Source organism: Homalodisca vitripennis, chromosome X, assembly GCF_021130785.1.
Source record: "Homalodisca vitripennis isolate AUS2020 chromosome X, UT_GWSS_2.1, whole genome shotgun sequence".
NCBI lineage: Eukaryota > Metazoa > Arthropoda > Insecta > Hemiptera > Cicadellidae > Homalodisca > Homalodisca vitripennis.
Genome location: NC_060215.1, coordinates 15,148,530 through 15,171,739, shown reverse-complemented (window position 1 = coordinate 15,171,739; position 23,210 = coordinate 15,148,530). Strand labels below are relative to the sequence as shown.

The following is a 23,210-nucleotide window of genomic DNA, read 5'->3' as shown; positions in this document are numbered from 1 at the left end:
AGTCGGTAGAAAAAATTAGTCTATAGACTAATTTAACTGGATGCAGCAAAAATAACCGACTAATCGGTTAAAATAAAATAACCGAACTAACCAGTTATTTTCATCCAGTTATTCCCACCACTATCCGATTCACACTTTCAGATTGCATTGGACTAGAAAGTGAAAATTGGTGAATGGTGTAACTTAACTAGGTTAGTATAATACGTGATATAGGTGTTACTTGCCGATTTAGAAGGATATAAAGTGATTAGAAATACCCCAAGTAAATTTATATGGACTGAATAAAGTGGCTTTTGCTTAGATTCAGTTTTTTCACTTAAAACATTTTGCTAGTTAATTTGTATGTGCCATCGAGAGGAAGCAATACTTCTAGTAGCCAATGATTCAATAACCACAGAAACCTAGTAAGTATTTGTTGTACTGTTATTGATAGAGTAGCCTATAGCCTAATCTAACTAAATTGAAATGGAATGCAATGAAAATATTCCAATGTCATACTTTTCTCATGTACTTAACTTTTAAATAATAAATAAATCTGTAATTAAATTTATAATACGAGTTTCTTCTCTTTCTAAGTCCACGTTAACTTAAGCCATGGGAACCTGTAAAACGACATAAAACTCTATAAACGAAAATACAATATAACATGCACAGACAGGGAAACTGCACTGAACGACAGCTGAATGTCCATTTGGGTATTTATTTACAATAGCGTGACCATGAAAAATGTACTTTTTTCATGGGTTGGGCATTTATAGCCAAGTATTATTATCACAGGTGCATATAAACTGGGGGGAAAGTATATTATTGTATTATATTGATGCCTTTCGGGCATTATTGCGTTAAGGATGGAAAATAACCGACAAAATTTGGTCGAACAACACTTGGAGGGTTAAGGATCAGGGGCATCACGTGATCTGGGATTCGACTTTTGCAAGTTCGAGTTAATTTTTTTTCTAAAAGAAGCAGTGCGCAGCGGGCAGGCATCGTTGACAGGATTAACGTACTAGTCAGCATCATTTCAGTAAAATTGCCAGAGGTACTGTCAAAAACAGAGTTTTCAGAGGATTTCAAAAAATTGTAACTCCTTTGATTTTTGTTGCCGACGAATTTTTTCTTCACTATTGTTTTCAGGAACAATTGTAGTTTTCAGGAAAAAAAAATGAACATACCTTTCCATGGTCACGTTATTGTAAATTGATACCTCCATTTGTTGATTCCAAATGTTCAGTATCAACTAAAACCGAACAGAGGTGCCCTAGAAACGCACGTGCAATAACTATGTATTCTGACATAATGCGGGATTTGTCCAACTCACATGTCATGTAGTGTTACTGTAGTATTTTTGGGGTAAATTTGAACTTAAAGGTCAGAGTGACAAAAGACGAGTTTTGCATTTACACCTTTTGCTATCATCCTCCTGAACAAAGCAATACAAGGTTCGAAGGGGTGCAAATGACAAAAAATGAAGCTATAGAACATTAAAAGTGGAACTATTTTTCTCACGCAGACTATTATTTAATTGTTTTGCGGGTGTCATGTGGTCTTGTTATGACCGTGAGTCAACATTGTATTGGTTGCTGTTGAAGTCAGCCTTTACTCCATCTTTGGATACGTAAAATAACAATAATGCTGAAATCAGGGGTTTTAGACTAAAATAAAAGATGATTTATTTGATTTAGACCTTCTAAGAATAAAAGTTCATATCAACCTGACACAAGTGCCCCAGGTTATCAGCATGGGGTTGCTGAAGCCTATACTGATGATAACATACGAACATCCCTTGAGGTAGTACCTATCACTAAAAGATCAAATTATCGAGGGTCTGACCACGAATGCCTCCGGCCATTACTGCAAGCTAAGAAACACAACTTGACAAAATAATCAAATATTGTATTTTCACCTAACCATAACTTCCTAATATCTTGCAAGAAAAGTAGTTCCACTTTTAATGTTGTAAAACATATTAATTGTCACTTTCATCCCCAAAAACCTGATTTTGTTTTGTTCAGTATGAATACAATAGGTTAATAAAGTGAATCTAGTTAACCAGTGTGGATATAAATTTTTTTTAATTGCATCAAATTTGGACGAAACTTTATACAAACCAATAAATAGGCTAGTGTAAAAAAGCACAAGTTTAATAAATAAGCAAAACTAACGTAACCATAACTTTTTAATTTCATATGTATGTACTATCTACTTACATACCACGTGGTAACTTCCAGTCATATAAAAATACCTTTTCTCAATTTAAAAATAACACGATTACATGACGAACTCATACTATCACTCTGAAAAAACACGATGACCAATTAAGAAGGAATAAATTTATTTCCTAATCACTGATGTAATCCACAATCAAACACGTAAATAACTTAAAAACGAATTGACGATATTAATGTAATGGAAGTAATGGACGCAATAGTTATCTACGAGACAGTGAAGGGTACTGCACATTACACTTGTTGTTGCTTAACTAAGCTGTTTTGACCACAGAACACTCAGATAAACTGAGCAGATAACACTGAAAATCATAGTTAACAAGAAGTGCAGTACACAAACCATAAGTTTTAATTTACATTTCAGTTATTAAAATAACAATTGTTTGTGATTTGCACCCCCTAAAATTATATATATTTTTGTTCAGGAGGTCAAGCAGAATACATTAATAACTTAGCAATTTTGATTGGCTACTCTGGCTGTTAACCTCATTGATACCATTTGTGGTAAATATCAAAACATAGCCATGGTGGCAAAATACGAGTTTCTCATTATTGTCCTCCTGAACAAGTATATGATCTTGTTGTGGTGATGAATCAATGTTATGTTGGTGATTGGTGATGTTGGCTGTCAAATCATCTTTGGATTTGCTAATTGACAATAATTGTGAATTCAGGAGGGTTTGGCTCAAAAGAACAATAATATTGTAATTACAATGATCTTCGGAGCTGCTAAAGTGCCTCTGGCAACCAGCATGGGTTGTGGAGCACTGGTGGCAATGAACAATAACATCTCTTGAGGTGGTAATCTACCTATCACAAAAAGAATAAAATTCTACAGGGTCTTATCAAGAATGCTTACGGCTATTACTACTAACTGGTAAACACAACTTAACAAATATTGTAATTTCACAAAACTTCTACTATATTGCAAGAAAATTAGTTCCACTTTGTTCTACTACACCTTTATCATTTTTTAGTTTCCTACATAAAACCTTTAATGTTTTCAGGAGGTTAATTGTAATAGGTTAATAATTTGTGTTTCTTGTAATTCTACTGGTTCGGATACAAACAAATTTGTAAAATAATGCAAACAAGTTTAACCATAACTTACTAAAAGCGTAAAAACTAATTTAACAAAATCATAACCTTTTATTAATTTAATAATTATGTAAATTTTAACTAATTCAAAATTTCATAGGTATGTATAACCTACTTACAAACCACCTTGTAACGTTTGATTACATAAAAACATAAGTTTCCTGACTTAAATACAACATACGATCGATCACTCAACGATCTTACCATATCACTCTGATGAAACACGAGAATCACTTAAAAATCCAATAAATTAATTTTGTGAAACACACGTAATTCACAATTAAACACATACGTCATTTTCTAAATTACATGACAGTGTTAGAGTTGAACTGGGGGTAGTTGAGTAATGGGCACAATTGTTATCCCTGAGACTGTACTGTACTGTACACAGAGTGATTGGTAGTTTATTTATTAATGCCAACAGATTGCACCAATTTTACAAAAATATTACAAAGTACAAGGATTGCCTGAAGATAGTTCTAACACAAACTTGACCGTAAATAAAATATACATACATATCTATTATTAAGAAAATAAATAAGCAAGACATTTTTACAGAACAGATATTCTTAAATTTAAATATGCGCCATTGAGCTCTCAAAAGATTAAAAGTCTGTTGAACATAAACTACAGCTGTATGTAGTATAATAAATAAGAGTAAACTTTAAAATCAAATGTATTATATAAAATAAGTACAATTCAAAACGGTATAAGTAAAAAAGTTAGTGACCCTCACATTGTTGCTGATAAATTTAGTTCCTTCTTTTCTGAAATCAGGCTGCCATAGCTCAGTGAGATTCAGAGCATGGGTCTGAATACTTCATACAACCTTTCACAACTTAGACATCCTTTAGTTGCAAGTTCTATGTTACCATTTGAAACACGAAACAAGAGGTTAAAAGAATGTTTTGGTCTTTGAAACCCAGTGGTTTTCTCAAAATCATCTTGCTGTTAACTCTGATCAAACAACTTTAATTGAATTTTGTTTAAATAATGCATATTGTGCTTGTCTGTTTTTTTTTTGTATCGTTACTGATTCATTTATCAATTTATCTCCTATCACAACATTTCTTGGAATCTACATTAACAAAATTAAAGGTTCACTTATCACTCTGAATCAGTATGTGAAAAGCTAAGTTCCGGAGTATTTGTTTCAAAACACTTTCTTCAACTCTGGGCACCAAATATTTATTAGCAGCATATTATGTGCTAATTTACCTCTATCTTAGCTACAGTGTAGAAATCTTAGAATATGAAAATAGGAGAACGGCTCTGGTATTTAAACTTAAAAAAGGGCTGTTTGAGCAATTTTGCATTTTTTAAGGATTCTTCAAAATCATAAACAAAAACAACTTGATCACATTCCCTTTAATCTCTATTAATCTATATACAGAGGTCAGGTCTCTTTGTTAGAAAAAACATGCACCTATTCCAGATTTTCGAGGCTAATCATACTTACAATCCTCCGTAAAAATAACAGTATCACATTTCCAAAACATAAAACCACTTTCTATGGGAGACAGTTAGTGTGCAGTGGTTCTAGACTATTCAATTCTCTGTCTGGTTCCCTGAAGATTGCAGGTAATCTGCTTGTGTTTGAGAGACAGTTAGTGTACAATGGTTCAAAGCTCTTCAACTCTCTGTCGGATTCCCTGAAGATTGCAGGCAATCTGCTTGTGTTTCGAGAGACAGTTAGTGTGCAATGGCTCTAGGCTCTTCAACTCTCTGTCGGATTCCCTGAAGATTGCAGGTAATCTGCTTGTGTTTCGAGAGACAGTTAGTGTGCAATGGCTCTAGGCTCTTCAACTCTCTGTCGGATTCCCTGAAGATTGCAGGCAATCTGCTTGTGTTTCGAGAGACAGTTAGTGTGCAATGGCTCTAGGCTCTTCAACTCTCTGTCGGATTCCCTGAAGATTGCAGATAATCTGCTTTGTTTGAGAGACAGTGTGCAATGGTTCTAGTGCTCTTTGCTCTTCAACTCTCTGTCGGATTCCCTGAAGATTGCGTTTAAGAGACAGTTAAAACAGTTTTTGTTGTAGAGTTGCCACTACAGCGTATGGGTGATTTTGTCCCAATAGAGTTTGTTAGTTCGATGGACATCTGTAAAAGAAGGTTTTCATTTTTTATCACTAACTTTAAGTAGACTTCTAAGTAAATCCGTATGTAAAAGAGTGATACATTTCCTGTGTATTAACTAATGTAAATGTTTAATTGGCATAGGTATGACACCATTATGTGGCTGTTCAAATAAAGAATTTCTTTCTTCTTTCCTTTATTACAAAGCATCATTATTTGCGATTCTTACCCTTCAAAGAAAGTGCTGTTTTGTAGTATCAAGAAGTAAACGTTTTGTAATGATTTTATTTTTGTTAGAAAGCTCACACTTTCATCTACTTTTCTACATAGTTGCCACCAATATTAAGGCACTTATTATATAGTAAAACAATCTTTTGTATATTGTTTGTTTACAATAGATACAAAACCTGTTTCATAGCAACTGTAAAGTGATACTTCCATATTGACATAATTGATGTACTGACCTTTAAAATGCTGATGTAGTCACAAAAGCACATGTTAGTCACTGGGTATTACATTGGGGCTATGTGTAGAGTTATAAAATTGTTCCCAGCCAAATAGAATATTTCTTGAAACTCATGAGATGCTTTTTTCATTTTCACTTTTTCTTTCACTTTCTGCACCAAATGGTCGGTAATTACTGTAGGTCATCCATTTTGTTTCTTATTAGGAACATTATTTGTAATTTTTGAAAAAGTTCTTACCTATCTGTATGCCATCAGTAATGATGTTTTGTCTTTGAACTCCACAATTCTGAAAGTTTCAACTGCTTTCACTTCTTTAGTGCTAAGAAAAAAAACTGCAAATATTTCATAGTTGGTGGAATTCTCAATTGATAGAGATATTTTAAATATGCATAAACAAATGTAAACACAATTGATTTTTGTATAACTACATTTGTGGTATACCAACAGATGAAGGTGGACAGTGCGGAACACCGACTGCAGAGTTGCAGGTGGAATTTCAAAACAGTTCTTAAAAACATGCCTCGTAGTTTTGTTCAGGAGGACTTTCAGAATACATTTAAAGTTGATATTATGATTGCCATTCAGGCCATTAACTTCACTAATACCCTATTTTTAATCAAATTATGCATTCACTGTGTGGTGGCCGGACAACACAACCTACCCTCTACTCTTAACTTAGAAATTGTGCCACATAAGTCAGCGGACAATGCCACCTGTCTGCTCGGAAGATTCACGCATTATGAAAAATAGATCAGTGTTGCTCTTTCTGCCACTGTAACCGGTTCGGGTTCGTTCCTATTTTTATGATTGTCAGGCATTCACTTCAGTTGAGTAGTGAGTGTGTTATCTTTTCGTGCCTCTGTTGTCGCTAAGTGTGTGATTTTTGCAAATTTTAAGCGAATTAAGTGCAAATGAGTGGAAAAGCGAAGAGAAAGTTTGTTTCTACCAAAGAAAAATTTGCAGCGTAAAGAGGATTGATCAAGGAGAATCGCTGAAGAAAATGGCAGCTGATTATGGTTTAGGCGAAACAACAGTGCGATTGGTGCAGAAACCAAAGTAAAATTAAACAGTTTTCTTCTATTAAAAGTGCTTACATAACTGCATCCAACAGAAAATTGATGAACACATCTGAGCATAAAAAAACAAGTGAAGTACTTTTTCTCTAGTTCAGTCAACAATGTAAAAGAGGAAGCTCTATTTTATGTCCGATCCTTTGGAGAAAAGCTTTATTTTTCAAAAACAAGTTACAAGTTTGTTTTCAGAAGGTGAACCGGATTTTACTGCAACTGCAGGATGGTTGAACGCTTTGAAAAAACTTAAAATTATATTAGGTAACTTGAAATATGTGGTGAAAAGTTGTCTGCAGATTCTGAAGTTGTTGGAGAATTTTGTGAAAAGTTTCAGCAGATAATCAAAGACGAAAATCTGACAGTAAACCAGATTTACAATTGTGACGAAACTGGACTGAATTTTAAGATGTTACTCTCTAAAGACCCTTGTCTTCAATGAAGAAAAGGTGTCCTAGGACTTAAAAAATCAAAAGAGAGAGTTACAGTGTTAGATGCTGCAAATGCTAGTGGTGACCACAAATTAAAGCTGATATAGGTAAATCTGCATAACCTCATGCCTTATAAAAACATTTCAAAGTCTGCTTTGCTCGTAACTTATACAAATAAAAAATTTGCATGGATGTACAAAGCAAGTTTTAAGTAATATTTCTTTGAAGACTTCGTACCAGAAAGGAACAAATATTTAAAGGAACAGAATTTGCCTTTGAAAGCGATTTTGACGCTAGACAATGCTGGGTGTCACCCTGATGAAGAAGAACTCACTTGTGAGGGAATCCGCACTCAGGTTTTGCCACCAAATGTCACTAGCCTCATTTAGCCTATGGATCAATGCGTATTGGAAGTTATGAAAAAAAGTATCTACGTCGATTGTTGCAGTATATGCTGCAGGCTACAGAAGGTGAAGAGACAATAAGCAATTTTCTCAAGAAACTTGTACAGTGAAAGATGTGGTCTATTGGATAGCCGAGTCATGGGATGAAGTTAAAGCAGACACCATCAACAAATCGTGTAACAGAATCTTGAAAAGAGACCCAAGCACAATTGAAGGGAATGATCCAGATGATGATTTGTTCTTAGCAGAACTTATTAAGAAGCTCCCAGGATGTGAAAAAAACGGACACAAGTGAAGTAGCCAAGTGGTTAAAAACGGTGAGCAACATGGTTACTGATCAAGCTATGATAGAAATGATATCTGAACCAGGTGATCCAGCGGAAGGAAGTGATGACGAGGATGTGCGTGAAGAGAATATGGCAGTGATGACTTATACAGAAGGGCTGGTGGCACTGACAGCACTTACCTATGTAGAACAACAACCGGAAATGACCCCAGTCGATACAATGCTCCTCAGATGATGGTGGGACATCACGGCAAATAGATCGTCATTACTTTGGACTCCTTTTTAAAGTAAACTATAAATGCATACCAGGTAACTGAATCATGAATTGTGTTTTACTGTGTATAGATTACTTTATAAATTAAATACCATATAAAAATACGTTGAAAACACTTTTTCCCTGTTTATTCCAAGTTTCTCTAAATTCGAGGTACCAAATTACCTCGGGTTATCGAGGCTCTACTGTAGTGTTCTATCTGGAACAAACGGCTCGCCTCATATCCTAATCTGGGACAAATCACTGTCTCAGATGGCAATCCTAAAGGGATCATCCCGGAAAAATCAGGATAGTGGTTAGAATTCACTACGTGCATGCATTTAAATAATAAATATAAATAAGGCAAGTTAATTTAACTTTTATTCACTGCTATTACGGAGTGAGAATCTTTAGTTGTAGTATGGGAGCAAGACATTAGTATATTCACAGATAGCCAAGTAGCATGGAAGACATTTAAAGTTTGTGTGTTTAACTGCACACTTGATTGGGATTGTAATCAGGTTGTTCCTTCCCTTCCCAAATGAACAGTGTCGCTGTTTGTTGGGTTCCTTGTCATGAGGATTAAAGGAAATGAAAGGGCTGATGCTTTGGTAAACCTGGGCCTGGTGACAGGGCTTCATCTGCTTAACTTACTCCTTGAGTAGGGCAGAAATGTAGTTAGCATTTCTGAGAGCTGTATTGCTAGCTTTTGTAAAAGCCTAGTGGTCCAGATAGTGTTGTGATAAATTAATTAATTTTGGATATAGAATACTTTTAATATTGGTCACTGATGTGTTTGTAGCGAGTCACGGGGTTGATGAAATCTGCAGTGCTAGCTGTTTTTTTATTAGTACTGGTACTATAGTGATGAATAAATTCATTTTGGAAGTTGAATACTCTTAGTGTTGGTTAGAATTGAATTTGTAGTGTGAGTCATGCAAATGTCAGCCTTATTACAAGGTGGTGTGTTCCTCTAGTCTTGATATACAGAATATTGAAAAATAATATATAAATTAACTATGATGTTCAACTTATTGCTAGCATGTAGAAATCAGTATGCTTTATACTAGCCTTATTAAAGGTTGTTGTGCTTTTCCTGTATACATTATAATTAAGATGTTTTTGAAGAATTAATGAGGTGTGGATTTTGTCTTACTCTTATAATTGGGCAGAGATGCAGTTGTGGCAAGTTATGTGGCTGCTGACAGCCGTCTTGCTGGCAAGCGTTGAACTGACCATCCAGTCCAAGCGGGACTATTATGAGATACTTGGGATCGACCGTGATGCCAAGCCTAAAGAGATCAAGAAGGCCTTTAGAACGATGGCTGCAAAATACCACCCAGATAAAAATAAAGACCCTGATGCCGAAGAGAAGTTCAAGGAAATCAATGAAGGTATGTTACAAATTCCTTATAAAATGGTGATTTGACCTTGTATCTCATGTCATCTCAGTAAATGAGCTTGAGTTTTATTGGGTTAAAAATTTTGAAATGACTAACACCAGATTCTGGGATTAAATGACCTAAAGTCTAGTTCTCTTAAAATAACTCCTAGGATTCTACAATGATCTGTCCTGAGACACATAGTTTTGTGATATACATTAATGACCCGCCTTAATTTCTGCCTCAAAGAGTGTCATGTATGATGGTGACAATAATTTTAGCCTCGTATAAAGACCATGGGATTGTTGATCTTGAGAGGCATGACTGATAGTGTTTAGTCAGTGATCTTATTGCAAATAAAGATGCACTGAGAGGTACAAATTTTAGTTGAATATAAATAATAAAACTGTAAAGTTTCTTGGTATTTTGTTACTTGCACAGGCAGCCTTTTTTTGCAAGGCTTTAAAATTATAAATTATGTAATAACTAATTAAGGCATTGTATTATCCTAGGTTCTGTGCATTTCATTTACCTTACTATGCTTTTCATTTACATTTATTGTATGGCATAACTTTATAGAAAAATTGTTCTGGTACTTCAAATGTCTTTGAAAACCCTGTGTACTAGACACGTGACCCAATGTAGTTCAACACAACTGTTGAAAAATAATTTACAATAGAATTTGAAAGCATCAGTATAGATGATCTTCAATTTTCAAGCCAACTACTAACCTTAATACTTTTAGCATTTGTTTATGTTTAATATTTTCCTGTATATTGAGTGTATCATGTGTACATATGTATTTACTTTTAACGTTTCAAAGGTACAGTAATTTTGGAAATGTTAATGTTTGGTATTTTAATGTATTTTTAAATGTTGTTCTTTTAACCCTCCATCAGGCGCTTAAAATTAGAAACACCATCAGGCGCTCACGGAGGTTTCCTCCAGGTTAGCGAATAATGGATATCATAGTCGTTTAAACTGTTTTTATTTGTTTAAATATTCATACTGATTTAATTACAATGTAATATATTCATTTTTAGAAATTAAATAAAAAATTACTCTCTTATGTAATGAATTTTCCAAATAAGAAATTCAAAATCTAAAAAAATGTTATTGTATAATAACAACATGATTTATTTTAAGGAATAATGCAATTAATTATAAAAATGTTTAACCTACTGTAATAATATATGGAAATTAACTTAGTTTTTTCTTCAATTCTTGAGATATACAATTGTAATTTCGATTATTACTCTGAAATCAAAATTTATTCTTTACTAAAAATCTTTTTACACACTACACAAAACTTAAAAAACATTTTCTTTCTGGTTCTTATAACGACAATGTTCACTCCATAAACAGTACTGAAATGTTCCCTAGCACACTGGTACTGTACTGACAAGTCTCTCGTCTTCATTCTCCATTTCACAAAATTCAAATAAAATATATTGTGAAAACTTAAAATGAAACCATCACAGGCCACACATGTAGGCGCACAAGGATTATTACTCCATAAAACTAAACACAATAAGGCGCTCACGGAGATTTCGTCCAAGCACTACAAACACAACATCGGGCGCTCACGGAGGAATCTTCCGGTCTCGCACGGAAGTAGACCTCATACTGACAGATTTTGACAAAGATAAGCGGGAGGCTATTGTTTTCGCTTCCCCGAAAGATGCTCGTGAAGTACACTGCGGGAAACTACTGCCAACATCAGAAAAGTAGTACTATTTTTAATAATAAAAAATACACGGAGGAAAACTCCGTTTAGCGCCCGATGTAGGTAGGGTTAATTGCATAGTTGTCAATCTTTGTAATACAATGTTGGAATGTGAACTGAGGAAGGAAATGGCTATACCACAATACTTTAACCAAAATATTGTAATATTTTTATTTTTATACATATAGCTGATCTGTGGATTATCTAACATCTGTTTTCATACTGTATGAATTGCAACTCTGTTGTAAAACAGCAATAAAAGACGAATTTGATTTGCACTCAAAGAAAAATGTGTATGAATGAAGTAAATCTTGATGTTGTTCAACTATGACATGATCTTCTAGTTACGGTTACAGAATACATCTTGCAATACAAATATAGAGTGACTGTTCATTGCGATCTAGACGTCTTGATTATTTAAACAAGTGGAACTATACTAATGGCTTTCCCAATCAGTATTTAGGTTGGTTACTGTGGAACTATTCGATAATTAAAAAAAACACCCACTCTAAGCTTCCTTTAATTAAACTGACATTATATCAATTACTCTTTTTGAACGTTTTGAAATTTTAATTATTTTCCGATGTTAAATTCTATATATAAGAGATTTGCCTCAAAAATATCTGACCTTGACTTTAGGTAAGAACACAAGCTTCAATGTTTCTGTACAAAACACATTAATTCATTTTCTAAATTGATATTCTTTACAGTTTGTTCTTGACAAAACCTTAGTCACATATTCTATTGAGCCATCCCTTGTCTTTTTCGTATATGTGTGAGATTTGTGCAGTTGTTTTTTTACCAACAATATCAATCCATCTTGGCTTGAATTTTGACTTCTCTATCACCAAAATATATTAGATGTTCACCAGAAAGGTTCGATATGTAATTGAATATCACAAAGGTTATTTTGAGAAGTTTGTTCACAGATATATGACGATTCCAAAACTGAAAGTGCTTTACTTGCAAAGTGATCCTCTTTAGTCATCACTCAAAGATTTGCAATGAAAATTTTAATAAGGTTGTTGTGTAATAAGTTTTAGATTAACTATTAATAAATTATCAGTTATTACAATAATTATTTAATAAACATAGACTACGAACCTACCTTTAAAATGGAAGAAGATCAGTATTATTTTAGCATTCCTTGTACTATGATTTCAAATTCTTATATGCACCAAATTCACATAGTTCAATTTGACATTCTGGAAGTGGATTTTCAATTTAAACTTTTAATGGATTTTGAAATAGCTGTATCTTTTCTGCTGTTGATGCATAATTAAAACCAGTAAAGCAAATTATAAATTTCCTCCTTTAGTTTCACATTGGTATCAACTATGTAATGTGAAACTACGTAATACGAGATTCACTAGCAAACTTTTTACAAGCAAGTTGAAAAGTGTTCCAAAACTTTTTTCTCAACTAATTAAAAAAAGCAAATTGTTTTATAAAAACTTTCACAACTTGTAAAAAATTAATTACAAACAATGTTTTGCTTTGAAGTTGAAAGTAAAAAAAGTTATGAGTTGTAAGATTATACCTCTGCTTAGCCAATGTACATTGCAATTATAGGGCATGTCTGGATTTTCATTTTTAATTTCAGAAAAGAAATGCTTTAAATTAGCAGTGTTTCAGAACGTGCGGCCTGATATAATTCACTCTTTTATAGCAACTTGCATTTCTTCTGTAATGTCAAGATTTTTACCGCACAATGCTTTTTGGTAAATATTACGAGGTAGGAGTATGCCACGCCACATGTTGCATAACAGTCTTTGCTGAGGTTCCACGCAAAATTTCAAGTATAGTTCATTTTATTCTTGAGATGTCCTTGTAAATACTGACTGACATTAGTCATTAGTTTGAAGCCTACTGAAAATGTGAGTGGTATTCGATTGCTTTGGATGATTCAATGGATATGTATCTGATGTACTTTTTTTTATCAAGTGTAAACAGTGATTTAGAAGTAGTCAAAGAATTGGCTGATGTTTATTCCATGGAAAACAACGTTACTGGGTTAAAGATGTTTGTCGAAGATGAAACTATTTCTAAACTTCAACAATTTGATCTAAAAAAACTCAAGGGGATAGTTATGGATGGAGACAAAACTGCTTACACGCATAGTAAGATATGTTCGGATGCAGTTCAAAATTCTATTGGTGAAAATCTATGGAATTCCATTGTTGGCTGAGCGTCAGGGAAGCCTATCACTCAAGGGGATCATTTCTGCAGCACGATATCTCGAGAACAAACAATCTATATATAGAGTTGAAATTTTGCATGTAGTTTTATTTCTATGTAAGCAGCATTGAATTTGATGACTGTGCATGTCACTTCGGGATTTGGCTGAGCGTTTAGCGAATATTTTTACATTGGTCTTATGGGTAATCATGTTGGTAATAAGAAAATCACAGTAAACAATCATCACATTTAATCATAGGACATAATGGCACATGTAACCTACCTATCCACAAGATACAGAAAATCTCGATAGAGGTATCATCTGTAGAATTTAAATTTTCCATGAAATTTCATTTCTGCGTAATATACAAGAATGAGTTCTATGATGGTGCATGGCCATGGTTGACTGCCAATGAAGCCCATCGCCCAGTTAGCTAGTGTAATTTATTTTTTATGCTGGGGGAATGTAAAATTGTTTTTTTCTGTATGAACGTTAGTCTGTCCACTAGACTTCTCGAGAATGAAATGGGCTATAGACATGAAATTTTGCATGTAACTTCACGTGTAGATCAGAAATAGAGGGGTGTTGCAAATAGAGGGTAGATCAGAATATTTGACAAACGACCTCAAACTAAACAAGAACTCTATACAGTTCAAATACTGTGGTCGTCACTGGTTCAGGTCAAACCAACCTAAACATAATGACAATAACAACGTAACAGAAACCATTCCAAATAGAGGGTAGATCAGAATATTTGACAAACGACCACAAACCAAACAAGAACTCTATGCAGTTCAAATACTGTGGTCGTCACTGGTTCAGGTCAAACCAACCTAAACATAATGACAATAACAACGTAACAGAAACGATTCCAAATAGAGGGTAGATCAGAATATTTGGCAAACGACCACAAACCAAACAAGAACTCTATGCAGTTCAAATACTGTGGTCGTCACTGGTTCAGGTCAAACCAACCTAAACATAATGACAATAACAACGTAACAGAAACGATTCCAAATAGAGGGTAGATCAGAATATTTGGCAAACGACCACAAACCAAACAAGAACTCTATACAGTTCAAATACTGTGGTCGTCACTGGTCCGTGTCAAACCAACCTAAACGTAATGACAATAACAACGTAACAGAAACGATTCCAAATAGAGGGTAGATCAGAATATTTGACAAACGACCACAAACCAAACAAGAGCTCTATACAAAATTTATCGTCACTTCGCTATTGATGGATGTGAACTTTTGCTAACTGGCAGCGGACTGGTTGAAACCCTCTTGCGGGTCACAGTTTGGAGACCACTGGCCTAAACCTTAAATATTTTATTTTTTATTTTTATACTTATAATATTTACAGGTATTTAATTATATAACATTATACTTAATTAATTAAACTTTTGACTTTGAAAATGTTTCATAACTGATAGTTATATTAAGTTCTATTTTATATCTTGACAATGGTCACCCGTTCTTCCAGCTGTTCTGAATTAAAAGAATGTATGTTATGTAAACTGTGACAATAAAGAATTTGAATTAAATTGAAAAACACACAGAATTTGTTTCTTCTAATAGCATTCTGTTCTTTGCAGTCAGCCTAACATGAAAATAAATAATACATTTGGGCGTATTGCTCTTTTTATTTCAAGACTACAAGAAGCTTGAAATAGAGAAAAAAATCTGCTATTTTCAAATACACTAAGTCTGCTTTGGTTATAGTAGCACAGAAACTATCTATGTAGGTCATATTCTTGTAGTCTTACTACATAGTCATCAACAGCAAATGTTTTATTGAAGATATTGTGTTTTTATCAACGAGGAGTACACTAGACTTTGATTACATTTTACTATTTACCCTCGGCGGGAGGGATAAATATTTTCAAAGTGAATGTACGGTCATGTGACATTTAATTTATAACCTGAAAATATACAAAAATAACACATAGAACATTAAATTCTGACTAGCAAATCACATTATCAAAATATGTAAAAACAGTTAACACATTTATTGATTTAAAAATAAAGACAAGATGAATAATTTGATATTTAATTTTAAACATTTAAATTGTACTTCCTGGATTTCGATACAGTTATCATTTGTCTTTGTTCAAGGGCACGTATAGTTTTTGTTCAAAGGTAGTTTATATATTTAAAAAAATTAACATGTAATTTGTAAAATGATATGAAAAGTACTAACTAAAGTAGTAGTAAGAATAAAGCAATAACTTTACTCATTTTATAATGCGATTTTGTTTTTATTAATAAAAATCTTGTTCTTTTTGGAAGAAAGGTTTACAGATTTACGAGTTGATAAATATATAAATATTGATAAATTTAATAATAAATATTATTAATAATATTTAAATATTGATTGATGATAAATAAATTGTAACAACTTCTTAAAAGTATAATAGTGAACTCTAAAAGTTTTTAAATTATGTGTATAAATATATTTGGAGTACAAAATTATATATGTATGTCATTAAGTTGTACAAGGAAAATAAAATTATTCATTCATAAAAAAATATTTTTGTTATATTATCTTATTTCAGTTAGTAACTTCTTAGCCAATAATAACGTACTTGTTATGAACTTTATAAATGTTAACATGTTATAAATATGTTTCATAAATTAGGAATACTGACAGTACCTGTCTTGTACATTTTAGAGACAGTTAAAATAGTGTTATAAAAATATACTAAGGTCCCTTATTAAGTTTCATATCACAAGTACTCTAGATTAATTTACATTTTTGTAACAAAGAACTTCTTATGCAGGAATAAAATGTATGAAAAAATTATGTTTGACATAATGAAAAATACTAATCAACATCCATCTGGATTTACGATCTGCAGACACAGAGATGGTAAGACTGCATACCATCTTGGTGGGTTTGCATATGTTCATGGCCAAACAATTGACAATCAATTTGTTATTAAAAGTTGTCTAGTGGATGTTATATAAAATCAGCTGAGATTAAGTTGGCTAATGGATGTTGTAGTAAATCAGCTGAGATTAAGTTGGCTAATGGATGTTAGATCAAATAAGCTGATGTTAAGTTGGCTAGGGGATTTTAGCTGATATTAAGTTGGCTAGTAGATTGAAAATAACAGCTTGAGCAGCAAATGTGTTTTAGTTATCAGCTGTTTAAACTAAACAAAAATACTCTCTGTAGGTTGGAACTTAGGAAGTCCCTAAGTGGGGTAGAGATACATCCCTATGGTTGGATGTATTTCAAATCCACGTATCTCTGTAGGTTGGAACTTAGGATGCAAATCCACGTAGGACACAACTCTCTGTAGGTTGGAACTTAGGAAGTCCCTAAGTGGGGTAGAGATACATCCCTATGGTTGGATGTATTTAAAATCGATGTAGGACACAACTCTCTGTAGGTTGGAACTTAGGAAGTCCCTAAGTGGGGTAGAGATACATCCCTATGGTTGGATGTATTTAAAATCCACGTAGGACACAACTCTCTGTAGGTTGGAACTTAGGAAGTCCCTAAGTGGGGTAGAGATACATCCCTATGGTTGGATGTATTTAAAATCGATGTAGGACACAACTCTCTGTAGGTTGGAACTTAGGAAGTCCCTAAGTGGGGTAGAGATACATCCCTATGGTTGGATGTATTTCAAAATCCACGTAGGACACAACTCTCTGTAGGTTGGAACTTAGGAAGTCCCTAAGTGGGGTAGAGATACATCCCTATGGTTGGATGTATTTCAAAATCGATGTAGGACACAACTCTCTGTAGGTTGGAACTTAGGAAGTCCCTAAGTGGGGTAGAGATACATCCCTATGGTTGGATGTATTTCAAATCGATGTAGGACACAACTATAGTATAAGGGCTTTCGATTGATACCAAATATGTATCTAAAATGGTATTTTTTAGAGCACTTAGATTTCTGTAAAACAGTCAAATTTTTAAAATAATATATGTTTGAGACTTTTAAATGTAAGTTGAAGTACTGTTTAAGTAGAAAATCACTTTATTTATTTCAAACTTTTTTTAGGTAATATAGTTAGCAAATACAAGTTTTTCAAACAATTGCATAAACATGGCCGCCTGTATTGATTCTCCCGCCAAATGTGAATTGAGGAGTGTTATTCGTTTCGTGCAAGCGGAAGGAATAGTGCTGCAGAAATTCATCAGAGAATGTTTTGTGTTTATGGAGATTACATCATGAATGGTGGTGTTGTGCATGAATCGCGTAAGAAGTTTTAAGATGACCGAATATCAAATTAAAGGAATGTCAAAACTGAAGCCATTCTGTGAGATTTGTAGGTGTCAGTCAACATTTTTGGCACCCAGCGAGCATAAATCTTTTTGTAGCCTAAATGTTCTGTAACAATAGAGAAAAGAAGATTTTTACACTTCTGGAAATCCAAAAGACAAAGCACTTATTGTGAATCTACGGTTTTCTCTAAGCACTTTGTCTTTTTGTTCAACAAGGCTGTCTGTGGCGACAAATTTATCCTTGACCTCTTTCATCGTGCACATCAGTTTGGCGATTAACTTTCAACACCATACATGTACAACACCATCACTCATAATGTGTTCTCCATGACCACAGCACGTTCTCCAATAGATTTCTGCTGCACTTAGAAACAATTAACACTTCTTAATTTACATTTGGTTGGAGAATCAATAGAGGTAGCCGTGTTTATGTGACTAGAGTTCAGCACAAACTAGCTACTTGGACTCGGCACTGACAATGTTGTAGCAGGGAAGGTGTGCCAACAATGTTTGATTTCACACCACAATCCTACCACATGTCTGGCAGTCGGTCCTTTAAAAAACGGTCCTTTACTTATATTTTTATATTATTTATGACATCATTCTTCATTTGTACATCATGTTAAATAATAAATAGAGCAGTTTGAATCGAATAACCAATTATATGTCTAGTATGTATATATGAACACAAAACTGAAGTTCATGTATAAACGTTGCAGCTCACGAAGTGCTGATGAATGCGGATAAGCGGCGACAGTACGACATGTATGGTCACAGCGACGAGATGAGAACCGGAGGTCCCACTCATGGGTCAGGGTCCGGCTTCACTTTCCACTTTGACTCCCACGACGATGTATTACGCAGCTTCTTCGGACAGGACTTTGCTGGGGAGAGACCACCACCCTTTCACTTCTCTCAGGGTGGCGGAAGGCATTCTCATCATCAGCATCAGCACCAGAACTTCTTCAGCTTCAATGACTTCTTTGAGGATGTGAGTAGTTTCAGTAAACTTTGTATGATAACTAGTGAACTAATGCAGTTTAGAGATATGGCATCAAAACTGGCTGCTACATACATTTTAAAAGGATGGTATCTAAACTAGCCGGTGAGTGCAGTTTAGAAACATGGCATTAAAACTAGCTGATGGAGTAGGCAGTATCTTATTGCTAGAGGATTGAGTAGTGAATTACCTGGGCTAGGAATATGCTGACTCGAGATGCAGGGAACATTCATCTAACAAGTACCTGCAGAGGAGATGTGACTAGAAATACTTTACAATTCAATGGACAGTTTTAACTTACAGAGAGTTTAAATAGCACTGCCTTGAATTGCATGGATAAATTCTGCTTTCTGCTTTCCTTAGAATCCAGGTCAGGATAAATTTGAGTTCTTTCATTGTGAAATCAGTTACCTCCGAACAGAAATGTGTCAGAGAATGCTGCTCACTTTCACGGGATACAGAGATGCCACCGAATACTTGGTTATTTCATCAAATCGTGCTGCTTTAATATTTAGGTTCTATGTGTGACGTGTTAGGAAGGAAAATTACATAATTACTTGAAGCATCTAATAATGTTACAGTAATGCCAAATTTAACCAGTGGTTAGTTTTAGCCAGGACTATGGGCAAAGGAAGGAATTGAGTAGATTACGGTTTAGTCTATTTTACTTGTTTTTGTAGTTATTTCAATGGTATACATTAAATGTTCTTCTAAGCTGGCTTTAAAGGTCAAGGTTACTTACTGACTTGATTACTTGAAAATGTATCTGTCAGAATTACAATTAGTTATTACGGACTAGCCCAGCACGCAACAAGGCATGAAGCCTAATAGATTTTATTCCCCCAACCATCTCATTTAGTTAAGAAAAAAATCTTTTTTAAAAGATTATGAATCTTTTGTCTCTAGAAGCTAACTAAAAATATGCGCTACATACCTGTGCATGTGTCTTGTGGCTTTTCGGTCAGCAACTGTAAAATTTATCTAATAATTGCTAGATTATACATAATAGATAAAATAATTATAAGAACAATACAATTGTAATAAATATTTCTGTTATACAGGACGAGCCGGGCTTTGGAGAATTTTTTGGTGACAGAGATCCACACCAGTTTGGCAGTGGGAGTTCATTCTTTGGCACTCATTTTGGTGGAGGTCGACCTCAACCCCAGCAACACCACGCACACTGGGGACACAGCCATGGCCACGGCCACGCACATGCGCGCGCACAAGGCACACGGTGTCGCACCGTCACGCAGAGGGTCGGCAACATGGTCACCACGTATACTCAGTGTTCCTAGACAGACCGATAATACTGTACTGTACATACACTTTACCCTGTAAATATCTTTGTTGTAAAAATGTAACTATTTTTTTACACTTTGGGTACGTTATGTAAACAACGAGTGTAAGCGCAACCTAAATAAAAATATTGTTATTTAGAAACTAGTATTTTATTTTTCAGATTGTAATCATGTGAATTATTTATTGGTAAACACTCATATAAATGTTAAAAAGATAATGCATGCAGGTACGGCTACAATTACCTGAAATGTTTGTTAGTGACAAGTTCCAATCAAAACTTAAAAAAAACCAAGTTATAGTAGTTAACAGGAGGTTTAGACTAATTGATTAGTTATACAGCAGTATCAAACTGTCTTGGTTGGCTTAAAAAAAGGAACATTCTAGTGTGTCTGATTTAATATTCAAAATGTAGTGTTGTTACTTTGTGCCATTTGTTGAAAAACATAGGCTATTCAGTGCGTAGCCACAAATAATGCAAAAAAAATGCGTAGCCGTCAGTATATATGTTCTTGAAAACAAATCGTCACTTTGATTAACTATGAAACCTTGTGGTCTTAGTTATTTTATAAACAGAGTAGCTAGCAAGAATAATTACTGTTTTTTACTTTTTGCAAAATATACTAGTCTTAGTGGCCTGTTGAATTACCAATTAGTGTTTTATTGACCAAAAATGGCTAGCATCTGCACAGCCTTGTTGCAACAATATACAGTAATTATTACTGTTATACAAAAAAAAAAAAAATGCTAGTTGCTGTTCATCCTTGATGCAGTAAAAATTGTATTAAAAAATGTTAATTATAGTCCGAACTTTACTCACCTATTAACATTATAAAAAATGGGTAGTGGTTATTGAAACTTGAGATAGCTGTTAGCATTCAAACAAAAGAAGCTACTCAACAAGGGGTCTGCAATTGGGATTTTTTTAACTCAAGTTGTCACTATGCAAACTTAAAGGATCAACTAGTGTTTTGCAATTGATGTAGGTTAAACACTATTTCTCATGCACAAATTAGTGTTTTACAAGAAGAAGCTAGTTTTTGTGCAGTATTGAACCATCAATTAGTGTTTTTCGTAAAACAGTAGCTAGTGACTGTGCTGCCTTTTGGTAGCTGGTACTGATTTACAAAAAAAAGGCACATCAAGGCAGCAGCTAATGCTGTAAAAAACTGGAGACTAGTCACTGTGAAGCTTACATACAGTAATTAATTTACTATGAAAATCTTTTGTTAGTTTTAAATCATTGGTGTAGCAATTAGTGTTTCAAAAAAAACAGTCTACCCTGTACAGTCTGGAGTGAAATCTTGTTTTTTAAAAAAGAGGCTAGTGTAGTGTAGCCTAGTCATAAGTCTTGAGGTAGAAATTAAAAACATTGGTAGTGGATAGCAGCTTAACCTCTTTATTGCCACGTCAGTGTTAACATGGGTGATCCTCCTTTGCGTTTAACTGCCACGCCTGTGTTTTTACGCTCCAAACTGCTACTTTGCTACATGACACCTGGTAGCTGTAAGACGATACACATTGGCCTCTAGTAGTATTTATTTGAACTACTACTAATCCACAGTAGTGTTGTATAATTGCTACTACACTCTTGACGGTCAACTAAGGAACTATCACGAAGGCACATGGTGAAGTTTTTACCTAGACTTTAGAAATAGAACGTTTTTGTTTTCTAGTCTTTTCAATTGCGTTTTCAAAGTTGCTACTGCTAGTTCGTTTTATTTCCTATTTCGATTCTGGTTCAGTGAGTATGGCAGGAGTTAGTTGTAATAATAATAAAGACGTTTTATCAATTTTAGATTTTTCCGGATGGGTTGTGATTTAGGCATTCAGCAGGTATGCAGAGTCTATTTATCAAATATGACCTATTCTGACGAATCAGGAAATTCTGATGGCAGTTTGGTGAAAGAAAATATCACTAAAGTTGATAATGGTGGGCAAGAATCACGCTACATTTGCGCTGACTGTGGAACAGCTCAGTGTGCGGCAAATAAACCTCACAATAGCTTATAGCAATACAACACCAACACGAAAACTCGGTCACTGAAAGGGTTAAAGACAGTAATTACAGTTCCACAACAGTTGGTATGGATTTAAAGTCTTAATTGAGTTTTAAAATCTTGTTATCCAAATATGGGACTAGTTATTACGCAACCATGAAACAGTAATTAATGTTCTATTATAAAAGATACTAGTTGTTTTGCAGCATAGAAGCAGTAAATGAGGTTTAGAAAAAATATTGCTTTATTGCTGTGGAGATAGAATGTGTAATTAGCTTTTAAAGATAGAGATTTTACAACCTCGACACAGTGGCTAATCTTGTGCAATCTTGAGGCAGTATTTAGCATTTTACAAAAACTGTATCGATTATGTTTATTGATTCTGTAGTTCAATAATTAGTCTTTATTTGCCATTCCACAAAATGTATTTTTATCTATACCACAACTTACATAAATCTACAATAAATCAATCTCTATTGGTTAAAGTGTGAAAAAATAAAATAAAATTAAATATGTAATAACAACAATAAAGTTTTAAGTAGAAACTAATACAAAAGTAAAGAACAATTGACTAAAATAATATTGTTAACCCTCCATCGGGCGCTAAACGGAGTTTTCCTCCGTGTATTTTTTATTATTAAAAATAGTACTACTTTTCTGATGTTGGCAGTCGTGTCCCGCAGTGTACTTCACGAGCATCTTTCGGGGAAGCGAAACAATAGCCTCCCGCTTATCTTTGTCAAAATCTGTCAGTATGAGGTCTACTTCCGTGCGAGACTGGACGATTCCTCCGTGAGCGCCCGATGTCGTGTTTGTAGTCCTTGGACGAAATCTCCGTGAGCGCCTTATAGTGTTTAGTTTTTATGGAGTAATAATCCGTGTGCGCCTAAATGTCTGACCTGTGATGGTTTCTTTTTAAGTTTTACAATATATTTTATTTGAATTTTGTGAAATGGAGAATGAAGACGAGAGACTTGTCAGTACAGTACCCATGTGCTAGGGAACATTTCAGTACTGTTTATGGAGTGAACATTGTCGTTATAAGAACCAGAGGGAAAATATTTTAAAACTT

General features: G+C 34.1%; 1 protein-coding gene across 2 annotated transcripts; it reads left to right on the top strand.

Annotated features, from left to right (window-relative positions):
* Positions 1-129: 129 nt before the first annotated feature.
* Positions 130-20,278, top strand: LOC124368722 (dnaJ homolog subfamily B member 9-like). Of its 2 annotated transcripts, none has more exons than XM_046826033.1 (4): positions 130-404; positions 9,480-9,701; positions 18,559-18,830; positions 19,901-20,278. In XM_046826033.1, the coding sequence occupies exons 2-4, from the start codon at positions 9,482-9,484 to the stop codon at positions 20,135-20,137; spliced, it is 729 nt and encodes a 242-aa protein (XP_046681989.1). In that variant the 5' UTR covers positions 130-404; positions 9,480-9,481; the 3' UTR covers positions 20,138-20,278. The 2 variants fall into 2 exon arrangements, with proteins under 2 accessions (XP_046681989.1, XP_046681990.1); XM_046826034.1 differs by having other exon boundaries at positions 9,475-9,701.
* Positions 20,279-23,210: the final 2,932 nt, after the last annotated feature.

Coding starts and splice junctions, on each gene's coding strand:
- LOC124368722 (XM_046826033.1), top strand. CDS start 9,482: ATGCAGTTGTGGCAAGTTATGTGGCTGCTGACAGCCGTCTTGCTGGCA. Junction 9,702..18,558: donor GTTCAAGGAAATCAATGAAG/GTATGTTACAAA, acceptor TAAACGTTGCAG/CTCACGAAGTGCTGATGAAT. Junction 18,831..19,900: donor TCAATGACTTCTTTGAGGAT/GTGAGTAGTTTC, acceptor TCTGTTATACAG/GACGAGCCGGGCTTTGGAGA.